The sequence below is a fragment of the Clupea harengus genome, chromosome 8 (assembly GCF_900700415.2).
Source record: "Clupea harengus chromosome 8, Ch_v2.0.2, whole genome shotgun sequence".
Classification (NCBI taxonomy): domain Eukaryota; kingdom Metazoa; phylum Chordata; class Actinopteri; order Clupeiformes; family Clupeidae; genus Clupea; species Clupea harengus.
In genome coordinates this window covers 3,417,972-3,435,385 of record NC_045159.1, presented here as the reverse complement: position 1 = coordinate 3,435,385, position 17,414 = coordinate 3,417,972, and the positions used below count along the sequence as shown (strand labels likewise).

Here is a 17,414-nt window from a genome sequence, read left to right as displayed (position 1 = left end):
GCAGGAACTTTGGAGTTAGCACTTTTCAAACTGACGCACAGATTTTGAAACAGCATTGGTGATCCCCTCTGCAGCCTCATGCCACAACTTCTGGAGAACTGGGAAAGAAGAAATGTTCTAGTCTGTAAATCACTTGTGTATTCCATGTAACATGTTCTTGTTCTTGCCTTCATGTATAAATGCTTTTCATTAAAGTCCCCAATATGATGGATTAGATTTATCACTGCTTCCCTGTTGAATGTAGTAATATATCAAGGCTGCAAAACTTGTTGGACTTTGTATTGAGGGCATTCATCAAAGGGGATGATATATTTTAGGTGTGATGATTTAAGGACATAAAAAGTCTCAGTAAGGAACTACAGAATATGAATAGCTATGACTCAAACCAACTTCCAATTGTCACTTTAATTACTTTTGTAATCGCATACTTTAAACAAAATCTAAACTGTAAAATCATCATCAACATCCTCAAATTGTATGAGAAGTCATCCTTTTAGTAAGTTGTTTGGTGGATATTTGTTATGCGTAAATTGTCGTACTGTACAGATTAGCATTTGTGTATTAGCATTTGATACACTGATGACACACCAGATGATGCCACACCTCCCCACTCCTCAGCTTTGGCAACTGGCCACAGCAACAGACCAGGCTCAGGACCACGGAGAGCAACTGCCTGTCAAAGCCGAGGCACAAAAAAAGCCTTCAAGCACACTGACACAAGGCAGTCTCAGAAACTACCCCTCCGGTCTCCAATGGTCTCCTGTAGGCACAACCATTTTCACCTTGTCCTTCAACTCAGGAAGAACAAAAGCTCTCTGGTCGTCTCCAGGGTGAGAACTCTGTTTTCTCCCCCATACAGAGTCAGAGTTTTCGGCTTTCCACAAAGGCCGATGAATAATCACACCAACCTTCTCAGCAAAAAAAAAAATAATCCATTTCACATAGCAAGTCCTCACAGCAGGTCCTGCCTTTCTACAGTAAGTACAAACTGATCCTCAAGACACGGTACAGTGGGATTCTGTGTAACCAGGATACAACAGCAAGGCAGTTCATGACTGTGAGTTCATAGCTCATAGTCAGACTGCCCTGGGGGACCAAAGAGAGCTGGTGAGGCCCAAACCCAGGGAGAAGGTTCTTGAATGGACGCTTTGATGGCAGCGCAGAATAGATCTATCTAGGGAGAGTGAAGATGCAAGTAGCACCTGCCAGTCAGAGAGTTGTTTTAAGCCCACGGTGGATACACAGGTGTTGTTTCAATTGAGGCAATTGAAAGCTGAAGTTGAGCGATGTCATTATTTCGGTGGTGGGCTGGCGACTCTATATGACCCATCATTTACCCAAGTCTCCTTTTTTCTCGCTCTTCAAGGAACGACTGTCACCATAGCCTTCCCGTTTTGGTTTCAATATGCTGCAGTTTCCACACTTGACCCCCTCTGCGACACTTGGTGAGTTCTCCCTGAAGAGTGGAACTCACTCGGCTGAAGAGGGGAGCCAGTAAGACTGGGCTAGGGGAGTTGTCATTGTGATTAAATGGTTCACTATACTGATCGCTGAGGGCACACTCTAGCAAATGATGACCAGTGATCTCATGGCAGCTACTGCAGATTGCAAGGCCCTTGCAGACCTACTGGGAGAGCCGCTTAGAAGATTTTTGCCTCTGAGGTGAGTATTTATTGTCATAGTTAAGGCCACTTGATTTATGGTCAGGGTCAAAATATTGTGCCTTATTTCATTTTAAAGATAAGGACTGAGTATGTAGATAGGTCAATGTCCAAGCGTCAGTTTGTGCTTTTTGCCTTGTATGGATAAGTCTATATGTGAATAGACTAGTAATGATTAATTGATTGTGAGAACTATGAGCTGACCTGTGGAACACAAGAGTGAAGAGATGGGTGGCAGGTCACAGAGCAGGCAGTTGTCATTAATCTCAGCATCAAAGACAGGGTGCATTGTCTCTACTCCATATGTATGGGTGTGTTATGCATGCACTTGTTAAGCAAGCAAGAAGACTATGTAACCCTGTTGAAATCATGCTGAAACAACATTGCAAATGTTTCATCAATAGAGCAGCACATATTACTCTCCGAAAACAGCAAAAAAAGACATAGTATTAACCAAAAAAAGAGGCCAAATATGATTCATGGCTTAAATAAGGCAGTCCCATGCTGTATTGATAATGACTGTTCCTGTAGATTACTCATAAATGTATACTGGTGATGTAGAAACCCCTCAAGCATAAACCCCTCTGTAAACAAAACCAGCTTTGAGGTGAGCATTTCTCCAGTTCGCCTCTTCTTATATGATGGAATTTGCCTATTTGTTGAGTGGCCTAACTTTTGAGAATCAAGAGAAGTTACATCGAGAACTACTTCTGGATTTTCGCATTTTAAGAGATTATATCCAATATCTTAGCAAATTGATAAAGCAAGACAGTACCTGCCAGGGTAATTTTGGTATCACCAATATAAGACACTCCCTATGTAACTCTTAGTTGCTTTTCAAAATAGAGGACTGTGCTAATAAAACTGCACTGACTGCAGCTAATTCTCATAACTAACAGAGATTCTTTACCCATACATTCTCACAGCATTTTGTTTTCAGCGTCCTTGCACGGAGCTTGCCGGAAACAATCACAAAAGCCAGCAAAATATATACCTTCATCATCAAAGGGAAACTGTGATGCATTATTGAATTGCCCTGCAGTATCAACACACTACTTCCTGGTCAGTCAGTAACTTCATGATCAGCCTGCTTTATGTATGTCTGTAAGTGTGTGTGTGTGTGTCTGTGTGTGTGTGTGTGTGTGTGTGTGTGTGACAGAGAGAGAAAGAGAGAGAGAGAGAGAGAGAGAGAGAGAAAGAGAGAGAGCAAGAGTCTGTATGTGATGGTAAATAAAAGATGGATGCCTAATAAAATCTGACATTGACGTTTTAAGATATAAAGACTATAGCTTGATATTAAAGTGTAATGACTTTGGCAATGCAGCTACAGGTGACTAGCTACCATTAGTGGCATATAGGTCCCTCCATTCAGGCTCTCTGTGGAAAAGACTCAACCCTGAGCACAAACCACTGGTCTAACAGCTGCCATACATCCAAGGTGATCTGTTTATTTATTTATTGTAAATAAGAACAAAGTGGCCCACATTAAAATTTAAACTAGACACTATGGATGTTATAGCACGTACATTCTAAGTTCCCAGAGCTATCCTGTAAGTGGTTTGTCGGAAACAGTTACCAAATAGTTAGCATTAGCAATCGTAGCATAGGATATACTGAGTACTGAGTAAATGTATATGTAATGTGAGTCTGTATATGCAACTATATGTGTATTCAGTACCGCACACATGCATGCACTCTATGCGAAAATATGTTCCCAAAAAGCAAGACAATCATACTTCAACCAGAAGCAAATGCATTACACCTGAACAGGCACTGCATCTGAGGTCAAACATTTACACATTTGTGTGTGTGTGTATATGTGTGTGTGTATGTGTATATGTGTGTGTGTGCCATCACATAGGTTGCACCAAGGGGATCAGTGAGGTAATGTTATTTGAGAATTAAAAGTTATAACTTGCCCTCATTCACCGATGATCTTAACTCAGGGAACTTTCTTTTACTGTCATCGCTCCACTGAGAGACAGAAATAGCATGTCATCATCCACATCCACCCTCCAGCAGGCTTTTATTTTTATGGATGTCAATGCATGCAAGCACTTAAAAACCATCACAGATGTATCTATCCAAAGATATCTTGCTTGCTCTTAAACATATTTATAGGTTCTCGACAGCCTTTGGTGTCCCAGACTGCAGCCCACCCACCAGGGTATTCTGATCAGATATCTTCTTCAGAAATATCTGGAGATGTTGACATGAAAATGAAATCGTTTTTACCAGTTAATTACCATTATTTATGTAGATCTTGCATGAAAGAGGCATTGATCAGCAAGAGATGATTGTATGTAATTAGGACATGTATTAATTTAAAATAAGAACAGACACTGATATATATTTGAGACATTTTATCTTAGTTCCTTATCGCAGTTCACTGCGATATAACATAATGGTACATGACTTCAGTCATGGCAACAAAACGAAGCATTTATCTATTCACGCCTGAAAGGCCGCGACATCTGTCAGCGCGCGCTCCTGGCCCCGCCTTCCAGGAGCACTTTAATATCATAACGCGCCCTCAGATCTGCCTCTTTTAAAACTTGGCAAGACGGAGTGAACATCTCCGAGCATATCTCAAACGCTCTACCACAGTCAAAAGAGTTTTGTGTGCTTTCGCTCTCTACGGGTTGGTGAGTTATCCGGGTTCCTTAACCCTCACTAGCTCAGGGCGCTACGAAATTCATTGGCTTAATTTCATTTTGAAAGTAGTTGCTCCTATCCTGGCTGCCTGGCTGGCTAAGTCTCTGACTAGCCTGCTAGCTTGCTAACAACGTGTTTGTTGCAGATAGTGTGCTTGTGTTTTATCATTCTTCTCTACTTTCAGATTGATAAAAGATGGCCAGACACTACCCCGACTGCGGTCACGTCCGTCCCAAGGGCGACCGCCACCGTCGGTGCGTGACCTGCCTAGGCAGGGACCACGCGGAGGGCGCGCTTTGGGGCAAAGCCCCTGTCTGTTCCATCTGTGCTAGCCTCCCGCTAGCTAAGGCTACCAGGCGCCTTGCGTTCTGGAAGCGCAAGGACGCCGAGGAGACTGCGCTAGTTCCATCCGGGGCTGACGCCCCCGTAGGAATGAGTGCGTCTTCAGCCTTGGACTTGGTGAGCGTGAGCAGTCGCCTTGCGGCGGCAGCTCCGCTCCCGGGTCTCTCCCCGTCTCCGCCGCCTGTCAGCCCTGGGGCTGCGGGCAGCGAGGCTGAGGAGCTTCAACCAAGCGGTGTCCAACCCATCCCCCACGATGCGCTTGAGCTGGACATCAGCCTGGATGAGGATAGTCTGCTACACTTCTCCGATGAGCACAGCTCAATCGCGGAAGCAATGCAGATGAGCCATGACGTCAGGTTGCGGGTGGAGACACCTCCTACCTCGTCTCGGCTCCTGGGCCAGCAGCTCCACGAGGTTGCGCTGAGAGCAGCCAGCTGCCTCGGGCTCCCTCTCCCTCCCCCTCCCAGTGTGCGGTCCTCGCTGCTGGACGGGGAGTTCTATGCTGGCTCCGCCGCGTCAGTTCCCAGTTGCGTCCCCTTTTTCGAGGAGGTCCACGAGGAACTGCAGGCGACATGGGCGATACCCTACTCGGGCCGAGCCCCGGTGCCGGGGTTCGCGCCCTACATGCAGCTCCACATGGCTAAGGAGAGGGGCTACCTCTCCTTTCCTCAGGTGGAGGATGCAGTAGCGGGCTACCTCTCGTCCGCATCCCCCACGATGCGTCTCGGCCAGAAGCCTCTCCTGCCCACGCGGGTGGGCAGACACCAGGCTCAGCTGGCAGAGAAGTCCTACTTGGCTGCAGGGCAGGCTGCCTGCACGACCAATACGGCTGCATTGCTACAGCGCTACCAGGCAAAGCTCCTGACTGAGCTTGCCTTGTCACTGGGGGAAGATCACCCGTCTGTGGCAGAACTCCGTCGCGCGACGGATCTGTCGCTCAGACTAACCCGGTGCACGTCACAGACACTGGGGAGGGTGATGGGTGCCGCGGTGGCTACCCAGAGGTCTCTGTGGCTATCACTGGCTAAGCTGTCAGACAGAGAAAAAGCACCACTCCTCGACGCCCCGGTCTCTGTCCAGGGCGCCTTCGGGGAAGCAGTGGTCACAACGGCTGCCAAGTTCGAAGAACAGCAGAAGAGCAGAGAGGTATTCCAGGCTTGGATGCCTCGCTCTAGTGGCACGGGTGAGACGTCCTCCTCAGGACACACCACACCCGCACCGGGCCAGAAGAGAAGTGGGTTCCGCTCGCCAGCGCCTCCAGCAAAGGTGTCCACCGGGCGAGGCTGGCAGAGACACCCCTTCCGCCCTCCAGCGCAGCCTGCAGCACAGCGACCAGCTGCGTGCCCTGCCCAGGACGCAGCCCAGGCTCCGCGGCAGCGCTCCGCTCGCCGCGGGCGAGGCAGAGGGAGACCTCAGGCTTCCTGACCGTGACAGTCAGCCACTCGTCACGCAGGGGGGAGCGGTGGAGTCCACACCGCCTCCACAGAAATCAGCCCGTCGCTCACATGTGGAAATCATGTCCAGCACGGTAAGCAGGTTTTCACAAGCACCACAATCATATGTCCTAACTCCTGTCCCAGATGGCGCAGTGCCCAGACATGCTTGTGTAACTCCCCCTGCGATGCACACAGTGCAATCGCACCCCCACATTTTTTTCAAAAACATGAGGGGGCAGCCCCAGATCTCGTCTCCCTCCCTAGGCGGAGTGGGTGTAGATCTAGGCTTAGACTCATTGACCATGAGCGGGTTAGTCCCCGACAAATTCAACTCAGAGCACAACCTCCCTGGTCGTGCGGAAAGTTGGCGCGCATGCGCAGTGTCACCATGGGTGCTAAAAAAGATCACAAAGGGTTACGTGCTGCAATTCGCCCGTTCCCCTCCGCCATTCAGCAGAGTAATACAGTCTGTGATGCAGCGAGAACAGTCTCACTTCCTACGGGAAGAAAAAATCTCCCTGCTCAAAAAGAAGGCCATAAACAGAATCCCTCTCAAGGAGAGGAATGCAGGCTTCTACAGCCGTTACTTCCTCGTACCCAAAAGAGACGGGAATTATTACAAAGAATTACAAAGCACTCATGCCGCTGCGGTTCAGAATGTTGACCCCACGCAGGCTTGTGCAGTTTATGGCCAAACGATTGGTTTATCACGATAGACTTAAAAGACGCTTATTTCCACATTCCTATCCACCACAGACATCGGAAATATCTGAGGTTTGCGTTCGGAGGAATAGCGTACCAATTCAACGCACTCCCATTCGGCCTGTCCCTAGCGCCGAGGGTATTTACAAAGTGCGTAGAGGCAGCTATCGCCCCATTACGTCTACGCGGCTTACGCGTTTACAATTATTTGGACGACTGGTTAATTGCTTCTCATTCAAAAGCTGCAGCAGTGCAGGATGGCCATCTAGTGGTGGCACACCTGTATCGACTGGGTTTTTTTGTGAACAGAGAAAAAAGCGTTCTCTGCCCCAGGCAAGTTACGCATTTTCTGGGTATGATCTTAGACTCCACCTCCACGGAGGTCAGACTGTCTCAAGAACGGATAAATGCCATCAAAACATGCGTGCGCCAGTTCCGACGGGGACAGTCAGTCTCGTCGCTACGCTACCTACGCCTGTTAGGGATGATGGCGTCGGCCGCTATAGCGCTCCCGTTGGGGATGTTGCGTATGCGGCCATTCCAAATATGGTACCTGTCTATGAAGCTCAACGCAGTCACAGACAGGCATCGCAGAGTAGTGGTGTCTTCCAGTTGCAGGAAAGCCCTGGCGATCTGGATAACCCCCCTGGTTTCTCGCTGCTTCGGGCACTATGGGCATAGTGTCGCGTCGCGTGGTGGTGACCACAGACGCTTCCACCAAAGGCTGGGGAGCGGTCTGCGAAGGGAGAGGCGTGAACGGTCTCTGGTCTGTGACAGAGGCCGCGTCTCACATAAATGTGTTAGAGCTGCGAACAGTAGTCCTAGCTCTACAACACTTTCTGCCCAGGCTGAGTGGTCAGCATGTACTAGTGAGGACGGACAACACTGCGACCTTGGCGTATATAAATCGCCAGGGCGGAGTGCGCTCCCCGTCATTACACCATTGGGCGACTCGCCTGCTCCTGTGGGCAGCGAGGCAAGTCCTGTCCCTCAGGGCAGTGCATATACCAGGTCACCTCAACTACGGTGCGGACCTGTTATCGAGGGGCGATCCTCGAGCAGCAGACTGGTGCCTTCACCCACAAGTGATAGGTCAGATCTGGGTGCGTTTTTTCAAGGCGCAGGTGGACCTGTTCGCGAACAGGCAGAACACCTGCTGCCCGCTCTGGTTCTCGCTAGGGGGCGACGATCCCCCACTAGGCATAGACGCGCTGGGCCACCAGTGGCCAGCCCTACCCCTACATGCTTTTCCCCCGATCCCGCTCCTCCAGCAGGTGCTGTGCAGGATTGCGGACGAGGGCAGGGAATTGATATTGATAGCCCCCCACTGGCCCAACCAGCCGTGGGCGGCAGATTTGGTCAATATGTCAGTGCAGCAGCCTTGGGAGCTGCCTCTACGGAGAGACCTCCTAACGCAGGCGCACAGGACAGTGTGGCACCCCCATCCGGAGGGATGGCGTCTCAGAGCCTGGCACCTGAAAGGCTTGTCGGACGCGGTGGTGGCTACAATACAGAGTGCCCGAGCTGTATCAACACGGGCTCTGTATACGCTGAAGTGGCGCAGTTTTGAGCGGTGGTGTGCTGCGCGTCAGCACGACCCCGTTAACTGCGCGCTGGGCGTTATTCTAGAATTCCTACAGCAGTTGTTTGATGAGGGGAAGGCGGCTTCTACTCTCAAAGTGTACATGGTTGCCATTTCGGCCTGCCACGCAGGCATTAATGGCAGTTCTCCTGGCAGTCACCCGCTAGCGTCACGCTTTATGGCGGGGGTGAGACGGCTCAGGGTGCCAGAGAGACACCTCATACCCTCTTGGGATCTGCTAGTGGTGTTACGTGCTCTCACAGGGCCTCCGTTCGAGCCCCTGGAGACAGTGGACATAAAGTTTGTCTCTTTAAAGACCGCGCTGCTGCTGGCGTTAACGTCAGCAAAACGCGTTGGTGACATGCAAGCCCTGTCAGTCAGTCCATCGTGCCTTCAGTTCTCGATCGCTGGTGACAGAGTGGTTATGCGACCTAATGCTGCTTACACACCTAAAGTGGTGGTAACCCCATTCCGCAATCAGGTGATTGAATTAGCAGTTTTCTCGCCTCCTCCTTTTGCGTCAGCAGAGGAGGAACGTTTGAATAAACTCTGTCCAGTGCGCGCTCTCCGCTGTTACGCAGAGCGCACTAGAGCTTTCAGACAGTCAGATCAGCTATTCGTGTGCTTCGGTGCACGCGCAAAAGGCAGACCTCTATCGAAACCGAGCCTCTCCCGTTGGATAGTAGAGGCTATCGTGTTGTCTTATAAGAGCTTGTCTTTAGATCCCCCGGAGAAGTTGCATGCGCACTCTACGCGGGGGGTCTCGTCTTCCTGGGCCTTACTAAAGGGCGTCTCAGTGGAAGATATTTGCAAAGCTGCAAGCTGGAGTTCTCGCCACACTTTCATTAGATTCTATATGTTAGATGTGGCTGAACCTAGTTTTCTTCATAGCGTTCTGCGGGCAAGCGATCTCTGAATCCCTTGGCCTGAGAACGATATATATGATAAGTGTGTTCATTAGTGTCTACATGTTATGTTGCACATGAAACATCCCAGGGTTTTCTTACGGGCGCAGGATCACGGATCCCTGTCGCCTATGATAAAGGTGGCCCTGTTAAATTCATGGTGTTCTGCAGGCGAGCGATCTCTGAATCCCCTGACCTGAGAACGATGTATATGATAAGTGTGTTCATCGGTGTCTACATGTTTGTTGCACATGAAACACTCCAGGGTGGTTTCCTACAGGCGCAGGATCGCGATCCTTGCCGCCTATGACAAAGGTTGCCCTGTTAATATGTTCACCGCCAGCGGCCGTATGAACCTCTATGAGGGCAAAGGCTTCAGTAGAGCTGGTGTGTGTAATTGGCTGCCACTGTATTATCACGCGGGAATGTATAGGGTCCCATTATGTTATATCGCAGTGAACTGCGATAAGGAACGTCTCGGTTACTTACGTAACCTCGGTTCCTTAAGCAGGAACCAGATACAGTGGGGAAAATAAGTATTTGAACCCCTGCCCATTTCGCAAGTTTGGCCACTTGCAAAGAAATGTGTGATCTATAATTGTAATGGTAGGTGTATTTTAACAGTGAGAAATAGAATATCAACAAACAAATCCAGAAAACTGCATTTTATAACATTTATGACTTTATTTGTATTTGATGCAGAAAATAAGTATTTGAACCCCCAAGGAAACAGCAAGAATTCTGGCTCCCAATGACCAGTTATGTGCCCAAGAAGCACACAGATTAGTCCTCATTAGGCCTAACAAGGTACACCTGATCTCAACTGGTGACGTGTATAAAAGAAACCTGTCCAAAGAATCATATTTCACACCTTCAACCTCACCACCATGGGCAAGACCAGAGAGTTGACCAAGGACGTCAGAGATAAGATTGTAGACCTGCACAAGGCTGGAATGGGTTACAAAACCATCGGCGAGCAGCTTGGTGAGAAGCAGACAACTATTGGTGCGATTATTCGTAAATGGAAGCAACACCAAACAACTGTCCATCGCTCTAGGTCTGGGGCTCCATGCAAGATATACCCTCGTGGGGTATCGGTGATCATCCGAAAGGTGCAGAATAAGCCAAGAACTACACAGGGAGAGCTTGTGAATGATCTCAAGGCAGCTGGGACCACAGTCACCATGAAAACCATTGGCAACACACTACGCCGTAATGGTTTGAAGTACTGCAGAACTCGCAAGGTCCCCCTGCTCAAGGAAGCACATGTACAGGGCCGTCTGGAGTTTGCCAATGAACACTTGAATGATTCTAAGGAGGATTGGGAGACAGGATGTGGTCAGATGAGACCAAAATCAAGCTCTTTGGCATCAACTCCACTTGCCGCGTTTGGAGGGGGAAGAATGCTGAATATGACACCATCCCCACCGTCAAGCATGGAGGTGGAAACATTATGCTTTGGGGCTGTTTCTCTGCCAAGGGTACAGGACGACCACTGCATCGAGGGGACTATGGATGGGGCCATGTAATGTGGAATATTGGGCTTGAACCTCATTCCCTCATTCCCTCCAATTGAAAACGTAACCTTAAGGATTTGGAGAGGATCTGCAAAGAGGAGTGGACCAAAGTCCCTCCTGAGATGTGTGTAAACCTGGTGAACAACTACAAGAAAAGTCTGACGTCTGTGCTTCCCAACAAGGGTTATACCACCAAGTACTAAGTCATGTTTTGCTAGGGGTTCAAATACTTATTTCCTGCATCAAATGCAACTTAAGTCATAAATGTTATAAAATGCAGTTTTCTGGATTTTTTTGTTGATATTCTGTTTCTCACTGTTAAAATACACCTACTATTACAATTATAGATCACACATTTCTTTGCAAGTGGCCAAACTTGCGAAATCGGCAGGGGTTCAAATACTTATTTTCCCCACTGTATAACAAGGTTGGCGTGTACAGTGTTACCTTGGATTGATTGTCTTGCTCAGTTTCTTTCCAAGGCAGATCTGAGGGCGGGTTATGATATTAAAGTGCTCCTGGAAGGCGGGGCCAGGAGCGCGCGCTGACAGATCTCGCGGCCTTTCAGGCGTGAATAGATAAATGCTTCGTTTTGTTGCCATGACTGAAGTCATGTACCATTATGTTATATCTGGTTCCTGCTTAAGGAACCGAGGTTACGTAAGTAACCGAGACGTTACTGTCAAAGCCAAAGGTTAAAGCAAGGGGGCCAATTGTTCAGCCTATATGTTAGAAGGGGTAGCTTGAATAGTTAATAATACAACGGACACATGCCTAACATGAACCAATCCAAAGAATGGAACAATACAGTATTTGATCCGGCCAGATTTGATCCTTTTTTAACAAGAGCTCTGATGAAATAAACTAAAAAAATGTTTAAATAATAAATAAATATTTAATGAAATGAAATAATAAATGTTAGCTTTTCAAATGTAGAAACAATGTTTAAGAAAAGCTATGCAATAGCTGATGGGCATCTGTTTTCTAAATTAAAGTCAGGTCATGGGCTATATGAGCGACTCAATTGTTGCACCGTGGCGGTAATCGTAAAAGGAGGGCCTGCCATGAAAAGTTTGGGAACCACTGCTTTAGGATATACCTTAGATAAAAATTTTTCCATTAACCATAAACATTATTGTTAACAAAGCTAAACGAAATCTGAAGCATAAGATACAAAAAAAAATATATGTTTTCTGATTTATGGGTTAGTTGGTAACAATCTCTTATTTGGTTATTTTTCAGTCTGAATCCTGTATGCCTCAGTAGCTATCAGAAAATATGTAATGGTTATTATTCAGTCCCAGTCAGTTACTCTGTCATTAATCCAAGCTAACAGAGGATGGCATCATTTGTGTTTGTTTTTAAGTTTGGAATGGACATGCTGACATGCCCTATGCACCTAAAGATCCCACTGTAAATGGTAGATTACTTCCAAATCAGTAAGTGCAGTCAAATTGTGAACCTTAACAACTAAGGCATCTATCAGTCTCACTGAATGTGTATCCACCGGCACACCACTCCATATCATACTCTATAATACTAGAAGCTAGGTGTGAAAATCCTGGCAGCACATATTTACAACTAGCAGTGGTAGGAGCCTAATGTTTGCAGCTGTGACAATTATGTTCACTTGACTTACTGTCTATTGACATTTTGTGCTGAATTTTTTTTTTTTTTTTTACATTCCAGCGTACTTCCTGACAACAGGTGGTAGACTTTACATTAAAAAGAAATAAACAAATAGGGAGGAAAGAAATAAAAAAAATGTCAGGAAAAATATTATTGTGATAAGTTGCTAGGTAAAGTATATTTATCACCATATTATGAGGACTTCATTTATTGTTGCTTTAAGAGGCTTTCGAATACTTGGAGAGGCTTCTGGCTTTGTCATTTGTTAACATATGCTACCCAGAGTTGCACATTCCGCATCTCTTTGACTCCCCCAGTTTACTCTGAAATGCTTTTGTTGCATTTATTTATTTATTTATGAACAAGCAAACAAACACATCGTGTGATTATGTGAAATCACTGCCCCTACCCTTTAAAAGCTTGTTTACTGGAAGTATGAAGCATATTTCCATTGTGATATGCCAAGGTTATTCTGACCCCCCTCATTCAATACTGGGAGGGGGGGGCGGGCAACATTTTTGGATTCTGTGATGAATGTTCCCTTTCACCACCAGCTTCGATTAAAGCTTTTATGATGGTGGCCTTCGTCACCTCATACAGCACATGTCTTCTTGCAGTCTCTGTGGACCCGCCTTTACCTCTTATAGTATTCTAAAATAAGGGGTAGTTTATTACATTTATAATTGACATAAAGTTTCATATTTGATTTCAGAACTCAACATTCAAATAATGCTATTTCCATCTGATAGCTTGTCTGATAGCTAAAGAAACAGAACAGAACTTAGTTAATCAATGTAAACTTTTCAAGTCAATTGTCATCAGGTTATGTTATGTCATAAAAGAAACCTGACCTGGTAGACTTGCTCCTGCTGGAATGCAGATGAAGTCTACAGAAAAATCCACATTTAAAGAGAAAATCATACATGCATACACACACACACACATCTATCTATCTATCTATCTTTCTCTCTCTCTCTATATATATATATATTTATATGCAATACAATACATCCAATATATATTACATTGTTGTACATTCATTTTCGACTGAATTCCTTGATGAATACCTGGAATTTTCTCATTTCATGATGCACTCCAGACACAGACAATGGAAGTCATTGGGGCCCTGAACTGCATTTAACTGGAAAATTGACAAAAACAGCAATTCTGCTGGGGATCTAGTCTCATGCCTATATTTGTTTTGTCAGGTCTGGAGTGATTTATTTGTGGTAAGTACATACCTTATGGCACAGTTAATAGGATTCCTATTTTGTTTTATGCCATAGTCGTCTGTCATCTGTACATTCTTCACTTGACTTTTGTTTTAATGCAATTCAAGAATAGTGGAGCATATACAAATCCCAACATTTCAGAGCTTGTTTTGAATGTAATTACACAATGTCATTGACATTTTTCTCAACTAGGTTTTCCAATGATATAATATTGTAGGTGGTCTGTAATTTTGACTGTGTTATTAACTTTCTCAACAAATATCCAGTTACTTTAATGCAATGAAATAAAAAAAAAATCAGTGGTCCTTTGAAGGGTAAACTATTAATTAGCCACGTAACACATGGTGAGAGGAACAGCTGACAAAAATGAATGATGTCTCTGTCTTTAAAATAATAACCATTTTAAAGGTGTCTGGTGACAGCAATTGATTAAATTAATTCGAAGCCATTAATAATGACAATACTTTGTCATTCTTGTCATGTAATACATGGTCAAATGTTAATGCATTTCATTTTGTATAGGACTTTTTGGACCCTTAATTGTATATTGGTCTGTTTCACTGTGACAATTGGAAAGATTAATCACAAAACAAAACAAAACCCATCACAAACTGGACATGATGGCCTAATATAAAAATGAATGATGACATGTTCGTAGCCAGGGTATGATTTGTCACAATGTTCAACTGCACAACATTGAAGCCTTTTAGGCATACCCACCATTTCATATAATATGAATGAGAGTCATAGTCTTTAGCAACATCTTGAATTGTTGATCGGTAATAACTTAAAACTCTGCTGCACAATATTGGACAGTTGGTCACCTTAACCATGGCCCACTGTACCTCCATAATCCTTCTTGAAGATAAATTATCCAATGCCTGGCGATGTGAAACACCTTAAGGGTTGTCAAGTTCAGAAAGGGCTGCCATGCAATAAGGCATGTGCAGTGGTGGTGAAAAACATAGGACAAGAGGAATAATAAATTGGATAAACCCATTGGAGATCGCTGATTTAAGACAAGGGATTGAGGTCAGATATGGTGAGGACACAAGGAATTATTCTCAAGCCATAAATCTTGATCAAGAGATCCCCGAGGACGAAGGATTGGAGAAACTAAGAATTAGTCATCAAAGTGGGTGTGGGTTACTATAACGGTAACCAGTAGATGTCACTGTGTCGCAGAGCCTCTGGCAGATAACATTTGTATTGTCTGCCGAAGTTTGGGAAGTCTTCGTGGTGCGGTCTTTTGAGTAATGGTCCAGTAAAGGCACCTTTGACTGCAGCCTGTGTGTGTAACGTTCTGCCTGTGCATTTTACATCCTGAGTTTAAGTAGCTAAAAAATGGCTACAACAAATCGAATTTAGTCTACCTAAATGAAGAAAATGCATTTTGACTATAGTGAGAAAATGTGGATTAGGAACGTCCTTCTAACTTTTTGGGAGATTGGGCTACAACGACGCAAACAGATTGCGGAGCTGGGGAAGGGGGAGCTCAAGTCGTCCTTCTGCGATCAGACCCATTTTAGTTTTTGTCCCTCTCACCCAGAAGTCATTTCAATATAACTACCTCTATTCTGGTCTTGCTTAAAGGAAGAAGTCGTGCATAATAATAAACTCTCAACCAGAGATCTATTGTATGTTTGTGATGGATGAAAACACCACCTGACAAAACAACACCTGTACATGTAGCTGCGCAAGGGCTGGAGCTTTACTCAAATCCCACCACACCTAAAATACATTTTTTTTTCCACAAAATAAGTTAATCCATCATAGCTAGTTTTTTATTTTCATCCGACCGACTGGCGGACGGGGGAACGTCAGTCTGTGTGATCACAGAATCACGTGACTGAGATTTGGTTGTAGCCGCTTACCAGTGAGGCAGTGGAGAAGAGTGATTTCCCGTGTACCCGACTATCTAAAGGTAACCTACTCACAGTCGTCGAATACTGGAGCACACAAGCGTAGCTGCTGTGGATGCTAGCGAACTTCAATTGTTTCACTCGCCAAGAGGATAGCCTGCGCTCATGCGGTCCCTTTTCTTTTGAATAGGACCCTCAACAATGAAGACGAACTGCCCACGAGTTTTTCTGCCCGGACTGAACTGACACAATAGGCTACAGCACTCAATTAAGCGCGGCACCGCTGGTTTTTAAGTGGAAGTTTCACGTTTCGAAACGACTTGGAGAAGAATCTGTCGCTACGGAAAATCCGTTTTTGAGCAGAGCTAAATCTTACGGTTTGCGCTGCCCCTGACGTTTAGCTTACTTGCAACAGACACTATTGCAGCTGTTTTTGAGTTATAATGTTAGAATTTTACCAACGTTTGTTTGGGTGAGGTCTTGCCGTGGGAAAAGGACTTTTCGCTTCGCCGAGTGGAGGACAGTGTTTACCGATTTGCACCGTCGAAGCTTGAGTCACTCCGGCACGCGCTGTGGAACCTGATCCGGTAGCCTAGTCCGCATCAGGAAGAGCGGGCGTTTTTCTTTGCCTTCTTCATGTGCCCAGTCAAACCGGTGCATTCTTGAACAGGCAACTTACCAGTTGGGAAAGAAGCCGTGTATTTGGGGCTTGGCATTCTGCAAGACCTACGTGTGTTCCCGAACAGACATCTCCAGTGCTACGTTGTTTAACTTCCTAGAAGCCCTCCTTTGGACGTGCCGCACGTATTTACACCAAATATTTTAGCTTTCGTAGCTCTGTGTACCTGGTATAGCCTATTTTATTGGTCTGGGTGAGTAAATTCGGACTAATAGATATACCGTTGCCGTATTGCATTGTGGAATTAACTAGAGGAAAGTGTTAAGAGGAATAAAGGATCTCCAAATTGGATACCTGGAACTTTTCTCCTTCTTCTAATAAGGGCGAACCTTAACGATTTCGGATGCGCTGCATTCGGCCAACCATAACAGTCCTTCAGTTCGACCATGATAACATTCGGCGTTGGTAATGGAATTGACCAGCTTTATTGAAGTTCAGCATCATTTCGCTAAAGTTGTCTAAACGCACCATTTGTTCCCAGTGAAAGCTAATGCTCTCAAGACTGCAGAGAAACCGCCATTCCATTCATTCGGTCGAAAGGCTGCCGAAGTGACCACCACTCCTCTCATCTATTACTGGATATATTTGGATAACTACGATGTCAATAGCACGATCTTGCAGAGGAACTCTGCTGCTTTGGCTCATGTTCATTTCTGACGGTAAGTAAAACAAACTATGTAAAAAATACTTCCCAGCAAGTTACTACATGGAACTGTTTAGCCTCCAATAGACAGACATGTGAATTGCTTTGCCAGATTAGTACTTGGTATTTTTCATGATGGATTCATTGCTGCAGTTCTTTCTTTGTACTGATTGGTTATTCTGAACACACGCACACACGTTCTCTCTCTATCTCTCTCTCTCTTGGATCAAGAAACCCTGAATGCAGTGGGAGAATCATGCTAATTTAACACTTTGATCGCCTTTCAATGTATCTACTCACCACACGAGTTTTTCTCCCGTTGTTTTTTTGATCTGAGCGCTCAGATTTTGATTGTAAACAGGCAGGTTGGCTACAGTAAGCTTAATTAAAATACAGAACCTAAACATGCCTGTAATGACCAGACTCCAAAAAGCCTATTTAAACAGTAACACTAATTTCTCATTTTCAATACAATCTAACTACCAAATCGCTACAAAAGAGGATTCCAGACCAGAGCAGGCTTCCATTTCAGACACACACACACACACACACACACACACACACACATT

The 17,414-nt window shown here is 45.6% G+C and overlaps 1 protein-coding gene across 1 annotated transcript in view; it reads left to right on the top strand.

Moving 5' to 3' along the window:
* Nucleotides 1–15,428: 15,428 nt before the first annotated feature.
* Nucleotides 15,429–17,414, top strand: part of tmem132e (transmembrane protein 132E) — a 165,074-nt gene continuing 163,088 nt past the window's right edge. The window contains exon 1 of the mRNA XM_031571523.2: nucleotides 15,429–16,861. Coding sequence (XP_031427383.1) covers nucleotides 16,801–16,861 — 61 coding nt within the window. The 5' untranslated portion in view covers nucleotides 15,429–16,800. The remainder of the gene's footprint in view (nucleotides 16,862–17,414) is intronic.